This window comes from Ylistrum balloti, unplaced genomic scaffold, assembly GCF_031769215.1.
Source record: "Ylistrum balloti isolate Yb309-2 unplaced genomic scaffold, AGI_CSIRO_Ybal_v1 Utg369688, whole genome shotgun sequence".
In the NCBI taxonomy this organism is placed as follows: Eukaryota; Metazoa; Mollusca; class Bivalvia; order Pectinida; family Pectinidae; genus Ylistrum; species Ylistrum balloti.
This window is the reverse complement of record NW_026781925.1, coordinates 466,153-475,311: the sequence shown is the minus strand read 5'-3', so window position 1 is coordinate 475,311 and position 9,159 is coordinate 466,153. Positions and strand designations below refer to the sequence as shown.

The 9,159-nt window shown below is 32.5% G+C and overlaps 1 protein-coding gene across 1 annotated transcript; it reads left to right on the top strand.

Moving 5' to 3' along the window:
- The first annotated feature begins 537 nt into the window (after positions 1-537).
- On the top strand, positions 538-6,664 carry LOC132565022 (3 beta-hydroxysteroid dehydrogenase/Delta 5-->4-isomerase-like). The gene is made up of 5 exons (XM_060229627.1): positions 538-621; positions 2,117-2,345; positions 2,921-3,085; positions 3,316-3,537; positions 5,601-6,664. The coding sequence occupies exons 2-5, from the start codon at positions 2,204-2,206 to the stop codon at positions 6,158-6,160; spliced, it is 1,089 nt and encodes a 362-aa protein (XP_060085610.1). The 5' UTR covers positions 538-621; positions 2,117-2,203; the 3' UTR covers positions 6,161-6,664.
- Positions 6,665-9,159: the final 2,495 nt, after the last annotated feature.

The following is a 9,159-nucleotide window of genomic DNA, read 5'->3' as shown; positions in this document are numbered from 1 at the left end:
TCACTTAGGTTTTAAATAATAGATACACAAATACAGAAATACCTTATTATTCGTATAAAAGGGACACAACTCTTAAACATGTATTCCCTTTACACTAGTATAGACTTTATTATCAATTTGTAAGTCGGGTCATTGTAATATAGTATTATGCCGAAACTTGCCGGAAACATCTGGGCCAATCACTGAATGGGCCAATCACAGAATGGGCCAATCACTGAATGGGCCAATCACAGAATGGGCCTATCACAGAAGCAGAATTCTTAGTCGTATACACGGACGATATTAAACGACCCAGTTTTATATAATCATCTTTAATTTGCACGTGTTAATGTTATGCATGACTATATATAATGATGCATTTTTAACATATATCGATGTGGTGTCTATTTTAGATATCAGTGCAATAACAAAATTATTTTGGGACTTGTGTTTGACTGCATCAAAATACGTCGTGCGAACAGGCCTCGTGTGCCTTTTACCTTAAATGATCAGAGTTATCTTTCGTATCTACGGCTAACTTCCTGTGTTTTGTTTTTTATCCGTCCGAGAACATCTTTTCCTTCCACAGTTCCACACTGATAATATTATTTGCAGGATCGTTGCAAACCATTTTCCATTGGTGTAAGAATTCCATGTTTATGACATACATGTGTACAACAGACGTCATCAGATATACAACACGTACTTTACCACGATCATGTACATGGAAAATGAAAATAACGTTAACCTGAATATTGTAATCATCCAGACTTAAATGTTGAAAGATTGTTACATCCCAAGATGGATGCACTTGTGGACTTATATTCTCTCTACTGTATATATATAAACAGTCTATTGGCTGGTATAATGAGCATTTTCAATTATTTAAAATTTTAATCTAGAATGACTCAATCTAGAAATACTTACTATCTTAATAAGCAGGTTCCCTATTGCACCCAAATTTCTAATTTCTAGTAGTGTGTGTTCAGCTTTGGGAGAGATCAGAAAAAATGGCCGACTAGCGGCCATATTGGATTTTGAAAAAAAAATATAGTATTGATTTTAGGGGGAGGGGTGAATCCTGGTAACCATCTTATATTTGGTATCTTAATATTGTTTTCATCTTTTATCAGAAAGTAATGGATGGACAATGAATTATGTCCGTGTGATCCTGTCTAACCAGATCTGTTATCAGAAGACTGAGAGTCTGTAACAAAATCTCATTTGCAACAAAGCTGACAAAGTAATACATATATATTACAGAATGTCAGCCCAAGTCTGAGATTTATCGATCTTTTGCTAAATATTGTGTGCAGGTACCAGACAGAAAATTCTAGGACTGGGTAATGTGCAAGATTTATAGTTCTCTCCTCCAGGGGGTAAAAGTTAGCAGTAGGCTTTGTTGAGATTGAATCGTTATCCACAGGGTTGAGATAAGTCTAGCTACATCACATGGAGGTGACTGATTATTAGCTTACCTATAATCAGAAGGACCAAGTTACCTTATGGGATAAAAAGCATCTGACATTTGTCATCTATGGTCAGTCAACAGTTTACATTTAAATCTTCTAAACTTCTGGAAGTTGTTCTGAACTATCAACATCATAAGTGCACTGTGAAATATGGATCCTAATTGATGAAGTTATTCCAGTGTGACATGGTTTTATCACAGTGATGTTGCCTTTTCAATGAGCTGTCCACTCCCTAGTGTAACATATACTTTGCTCTTACTCTGGACACTATTACTGGGGAGAGATTTTCTTATACACTAGTGGGAGACCTGGATTCCTGTGTCAGGAGAATGGTATCACAGCAGCCATTAATGTATGTCCTGACACAATTCCAAGCAAATCCAAAATGATACAGGGAAAGGAAAGGGATTATTATATATGCAATCACTAAGAAAACCTCATGCAAATTTGATGTTTCCTTTTGTGTTGAGATCTTACTATCACAACTTAAAGGAGGTGAACGATTCTATGTATCTTTACCAAGCAAACATCAGAATTCACTCGTGAGGTTTGGAAGAAAAGTTGATGTAAATTAAGGGTTGTATATCAAGTTTTAGCTGACGTTCATTAAATAAAAATATTTATCAGGAATCTATATACATTATAAATGTATTTATTTTATTAAGGTATGATGGATGGTATACAAACACAAGTGTGATAGCATCAAAAAAAAGTATCCTGTAGTTCACTGAGTGGAGACAACACGTGTTGTCATGGATACCATATCTGTTCTTGTTACTGGTGGCAACGGTTTCCTTGGACAACACATTATAAAACACCTTCACTTGGCGGCTGATGACCTTCACCTTAGTGAGATTAAAGTTCTTGACCTTGTGCCTTATACAAATAAATTAGGTAAAGATGTTTTCTCAGAAATGTATGTTTTTGTTCTTTGTTATACTTATGGTCTTTGTCCTCAAATCTCAGAAATGTATGTTTTTGTTCTTTGTTATACTTATGGTCTTTGTCCTCAAATCTCAGAAATGTATGTTTCTGCTCTTTGTTATACTTATGGTCTCTGACCTGTTCTAAAAGTCCAGATTTATGCAGAGACAAGATCAAGCAGATACGCTGATTGAAAATTGCATTTATCTTTTAATAGCAGTTTTTCCTCAATCGGTAGAACTGTTGACAATTGTGTCCTCATGCTGAGTAATCACACTGTCCTGATGAAGCTCAAAGTTCAAGTGAAACAAGTAGACTACAACAAATAAAACCGAGACTTCCAGCTCTTACTTTTTTAGAATCAATTAATGTATGAATGTTACTGATTTATTTTAAAAGACCTGGAGAAAACTGATGAAAATCATATCAATAGAAATATTGTATGTCTTTTATAACAAGAATTATTCAGTTACCAGGGTAATTAACGAGCATTATCATTGGAAGTGAGTTACATGTTCTGAAATGAGGTATATTTATTATTGTAGCATACAAGCCGACTCGTCCAGTGAAGCTGTACCAAGGAAATTTGTTAGATGAGGAGACAGTACATAAAGCATGTACAGGTGTACAAGCTGTCCTTCACATAGCTTCATATATAGATACCAAACTCTTCCCTGATACCACTAAACTCACACAAGTCAACGTTAAAGGTGAGGTTATACGGGTATATAACACTAAACTGTCCCAGGTCAGCTTTAAAGGTGTGTTTCAAGTTAATACAGGTATATCTACTGTATCTACTGTTTAATGATTACAGGTACCCAGTGTCTGGTGGACATTACAGGTACCCAGTGTCTGGTGGACAACTGTATCTACTGTTTAATGATTACAGGTACCCAGTGTCTGGTGGACAACTGTATCTACTGTTTAATGATTACAGGTACCCAGTGTCTGGTGGACATCAGTAAGGAGGAAGGCGTGTCCTATTTTATCTACTGTTCCTCGGTAACGTGTGTACAGGGTTATGATGAGGTCCTCGGAGGGACAGAAAATACCCTCCCATTCCTCCCACATGACAAACTCATGTTCCGACAGTATGGTAGCAGTAAACAGAAGGCAACATCAATTGTCCTCAACTCTAATGGAGACAAGTCAGGAAATGGTATGTACTGTTACTATTCAGGAAGTATTATGATGACAAAAGCTTTCTTTTTATTGTGATGCTTTGGTGATGTCAACTAACCTAGACTATTCTAAATGGACAGTGTTAATATTTATTTAATTTAAAATCAGCCAGATACTGAAAATACAATAACTAGTGAATATTTCTATAGTTGAGAATAAGACTTCTCATAGCTGATGTCTACTGTAGTGATTTTAAACATTTATGTAAGTCAGTAATTAATTCTGGTGTACCAGATATAACAAACATTTGGAACTGAATCCAAAACACCTCAAAGAAAAGTTGAAACGTGTAGCATATTCATAAATTACAACATCAGCATTTTTAACATCCAATAATACATAGATAGTTGCAATGACTGATACTCTGTAGGGAAGCTGATATTCATTCAGAATATTTATAAAGTGGTAACGATTATTATATCCCATGGTTATATCACAGCAACCATGGTTATATCAAAGTAATCATGGTTATATCACAGTAGCTATGTTGATATCACAGTAACCATGGTTATATCCCAGAAACCATGGTTATGTATTCCAGTAACCATGGTTATATCCCAGTAACCATGGTTATATCACATTAACCATGGTTATATCCAAAGTAATTATGGTTATATCACAGTAACCATGGTGATATCCAAAGTAATTATGGTTATATCACAGTAACCATGGTGATATCCAAAGTAACTATGGTTATATCACAGTAACAATTGTATATTTAAGAAGCCATGGATATATCCTGTTATCAATTGTTATGTCAGTAACATGAAGACCTACAATGTAACAGTGTGAAGAGATATCAATTATCATACAAGTGTGTGTATATTGTGTGTTTATTATTTGTATATTGTGTGTATATTGTGTGTTAATTGTGTATATATTGTGTGTATATTGTGTTTATTGTGTGTTTATTGTGTGTAAATTGTGTGTATATTGTTTGTATGTTTGTATGTTGTTTGTATATTGTGTGTATATTGTGTGTATATTGTGTTTATTGTGTGTTTATTGTGTGTAAATTGTGTGTATATTGTTTGTATGTTTGTATGTTGTTTGTATATTGTGTGTATATTGTGTGTATATTGTGTGTTTATTGTTTGTATATTGTGTGTTTATTGTTTGTATATTGTGTGTATATTGTTTGTATATTGTGTATATTGTGTGTATATTGTTTGTATATTGTGTGTATATTGTTTGTATATTGTGTATATTGTGTATATTGTGTGTATATTGTGTGTATATTGTTTGTATATTGTGTGTATATTGTTTGTATATTGTGTGTTTTTTGTGTATATATTGTGTGTATATTGTGTGTATATTGTTTGTATATTGTGTGTATATTGTTTGTATATTGTTTGTATATTGTGTGTATATTGTTTGTATATTGTGTGTTTATTGTGTGTATATTGTTTGTATATTGTGTGTATATTGTTTGTATATTGTGTATATTGTGTGTATATTGTGTGTATATTGTTTGTATATTGTGTGTATATTGTTTGTTTGTATATTGTGTGTATATTGTTTGTATATTGTTTGTATATTGTGTGTATATTGTGTGTATATTGTTTGTATATTGTGTGTATATTGTTTGTATATTGTGTATATTGTGTATATTGTTTGGATATTGTGTGTATATTTGTATATTGTTTGTATATTGTGTGTATATTGTGTGTATATTGTGTGTATATTGTTTGTATATTGTTTGTATATTGTTTGTATATTGTGTGTATATTGTGTGTATATTGTTTGTATATTGTTTGTATATTGTGTGTTTTTTGTGTATATATTGTGTGTATATTGTGTGTATATTGTTTGTATATTGTTTGTATATTGTGTGTATATTGTTTGTATATTGTTTGTATATTGGTTGTTTATTGTGTGTATATTGTTTGGATATTGTGTGTATATTTGTATATTGTTTGTATATTGTGTGTTTATTGTGTGTATATTGTTTGTATATTGTGTATATATTGTTTGTAAATTGTGTGTTCATTGTTTGTATATTGTGTGTATATTGTGTGTTTATTTTTTGTGTATTTCTAGGCAATCAGATGTGGACAATGGCACTGATACCTACCACCATGTATGGAGAACTTGACCATGGCTGTTTTACATTGAGTCTGAGGATGGCTTACAAAAGCAATGGTTCCATTCCCAAGTCTGGCTCTGCAACAAGCCTCTGTCAATTTGGTTATGTGGGAAATATTGCCTGGGGCTTTATCTGTGGGCTGAAGACTTTGATTAGTCAGCCAGACCAGGTGGCTGGACAACACTTCCTGCTGTGTGATGACACGCCCAACGGACCATTGTCCAGACTGCAACAAGAATTCCTGGAATGTTGTGGAATGAAGTATACTTGTCATAAAATACCAGACTTAGCTCTATATTTCTTGGCCATTATTGTCACCATATTAGGGTATATACTCTACCCAGTCTACAGGCTGGATTCGGACCTTACCTTCCCTGGAGTGTCCTTCACCCAAAGGTCATTTTATTTTACCTACCAAAAAGCAAAGAATATTTTATCATACACACCTCTTTACAGTGTGGAGAAATCTCTTACAGCAGCCAAGCAGTATTACTCTACAATGGACCTCAGTTAGCAATGTTAAAGGGAAGTAACTCTGTTGTCTATCATATGTAGTGCTTGTAGGAAATATCTATTAGGCCATTTTCATACCAAAGATTGAAAAAACAAGGAATTGTTGAACCTGAAAGAAAAATTACAGACAACTGTTGTACCTTTATGTGTAACTTGAATGGTTAGCGGTTAATTTTGTATGGTAAGAGTGGAAAAATGTCAGTTTCTAGAAGTTAAAGTTAAACTAATGTTTCTAACCTTATAAAGTATATATAAATATATAATAACTGTTATGTCTTTGTGCAATAATAAATATTGTACGATACTAATACTGATGTAAGTAAGCATACACATGAAGCTACTTGAGATTTTGTTTTACATTATTTTCTTGTTTTATATTTAAATTTTAATAACAATTTTAATTTGACTTTTTATATTCACACTCATGTTAAGTGCGTTATATTTTAAGGAGTTTTTACCTAACTAAGAATATAAGGTGATTTTACTTTTGATTCTACTAGATATATTAATAGGAGTTGTAAACGTTCTTTACAATAATTCAATTAAAATGTGCTTCCTTATATCAATACAGGAAAATTAATTGGAAATTTTCTTTGTCAAAATGAAATTTTTGTGTAATGTGAATTAATGATTTCATGTTTCCTATATTGAATTTTCAAAATATTACATCTGACTGCATTTAAAAAATTTTTCAATGTTGTCATCAGGTTAAACAGGTAATCAAAATCATGTTCAAGTGGTTCAAGTATACTGATATCTCAATACCAGTTTGGTTTTTACACAATTTTAGTATTTTATTTACAAAAGGTATTAAACTGTGTTTGAAAAGGTACAAGGTACAACATGAAGAAGAATGTTATTGTATATAAAAATACATACATCTGTTTTTGCAGTACCATATCTGTGTATATTGAATGAGAATGAAGGTATTTAATGGATTGGAGAATTATTCAGCTGTGCATATAAGAAGTCTCAAGTATTCAATTTGATGTTTAATTATCAAGTAAGTCTGAAAATATAATGTAGTATCGGTATAGCATTAGAATAGGGACATTGTCAATGTTTTACACAGTCATTGTCTATACTATTTAGCAGGTGATCCGTGTTATCTATACTCTTTAGCAGGTGATCTGTGTTATCTATTATCTTTAGCAGGTGATCCGTGTTATCTATACTCTTTAGCAGGTGATCTGTGTTATCTATACTCTTTAGCTGATTGTCCATGTTATGTATACACTTTAGCAGATGATCAGTGTTGTCTTTACTCTTTAGCTAGTGATCTGTGTTATCTATACTCTTTAGCAGGTGATCCATGTTATCTATACTCTTTAGCTGGTGATCTGTGCTATCTATACTCTTTAACTGGTGATCCGTATTATTTATACTCTTTAGCTTTTGATCCGTGTTATCTATACTCTTTAGCTGGTGATCTTTGTTATCTATACTCTTTAACTGGTGATTCGTGTTATTATACTCTTTAGCTTTTGATCCGTGTTATCTATACTCTTTAGCTGGTGATCTGTGTTATCTATACTCTTTAGCTGGTGATCAATGATATCTATACTCTTAAGCTGGTGATCTATGTTATCTATACTCTTGAACTGGTGATCTGTGGCATCTATACTCTTAAGCTAGTGATCTATGTTTTCTATACTCTTTAGCTGATGGTCCATGTTATCCATACTCTTTAGCTGGTGATCTACGTTATCTATACTCTTTAGCTGATTGTCCATGTTATCTATACTCTTTAGCTGGTGATCAGTGTTATCTGTACTCTTTAGCTGGTGATCAGTGTTATCTATACTCTTAAGCAGGTGATCCATGTTATCTATACTCTTTAGCTGGTGATCCGTGTTATCTATACTCTTTAGCTGGTGATCAATGTTATCTGTACTCTTTAGCTGTTGATCAATGTTATCTATATGCTTTAGCTGGTGATCAGTGTTATCTATACTTATTATCAATACTCATGAGTTAGTGATCAGTTGTATCTATATTTCTTGCTTGTGTAAAGAATATATATATACATATACATATATATTGCCTATACTCATTAGCTGATGATCAGTGTTATCTATACTCTTGCACTGATGACCAGTGTTATCTATACTCTTGCACTGATGATCAGTGTTATCTATACTCTTGCACTGATGACCAGAGTTATCTATACTCTTGCATTGATGATCAGTGCTATCTTTATGCTTGAACTGATTATCAGTTTTATCTATACTCTTTAAAAGGTGATCAATGTTATTGCTTCTCTTTACATTGTGATCAGTGTTGTTTATATTCTTTTGCTGATGAGTGTACTCTTAAGCTGGTGACCAGCAGTATATTTCTTACCCTATATATATTAGATATTATTTTTAAGACTTGTTTCATGTATATCAATAACATGATATGTTACAATAGAATTCATGGGCCAGACAATTCATGCTAAACAATCAATTTATATACATATGGCTGTGGAGATAAACTTCTTAAATGCATAATAAAACTGAAGACTTTTTTTGCTTATTATTTCTTCAGTATCTTTGCTCATACTCATTCTTCTGTTATAGAAAGTTATAGACTGTTATCTTACTGACAAAAAGGAAACCATCTACATGCAGTAGCTGAAAGTACTGGTTGCTGGATAGAGTTACATCATTTTGTAAAAAAAAATGTCTGAAGGAAAGATTTCGATTAAAAAAAGATAACAATTGGTTGAATTGCTGCTATTTGTCACAGCATTACACATGTATAGGATATCTTCAAATGAACATAAAATAATATGTTGGCTGTAGGATTGTTAACACCATTGTTACAAGTACAAGTCTATTGTTCTTTTATCTGTAAAATGTCATTGATAAATTGACTAAAAATATCACTCTGTGACATTAGCAGTAGTTGATAAATTGATATAAGAGATATCACTGTGACATTAGCAGTAGTTGATAAATTGATATAAGAGATATCACTGTGACATTAGCGGTAGTTGATAAATTGATATAAGAGATA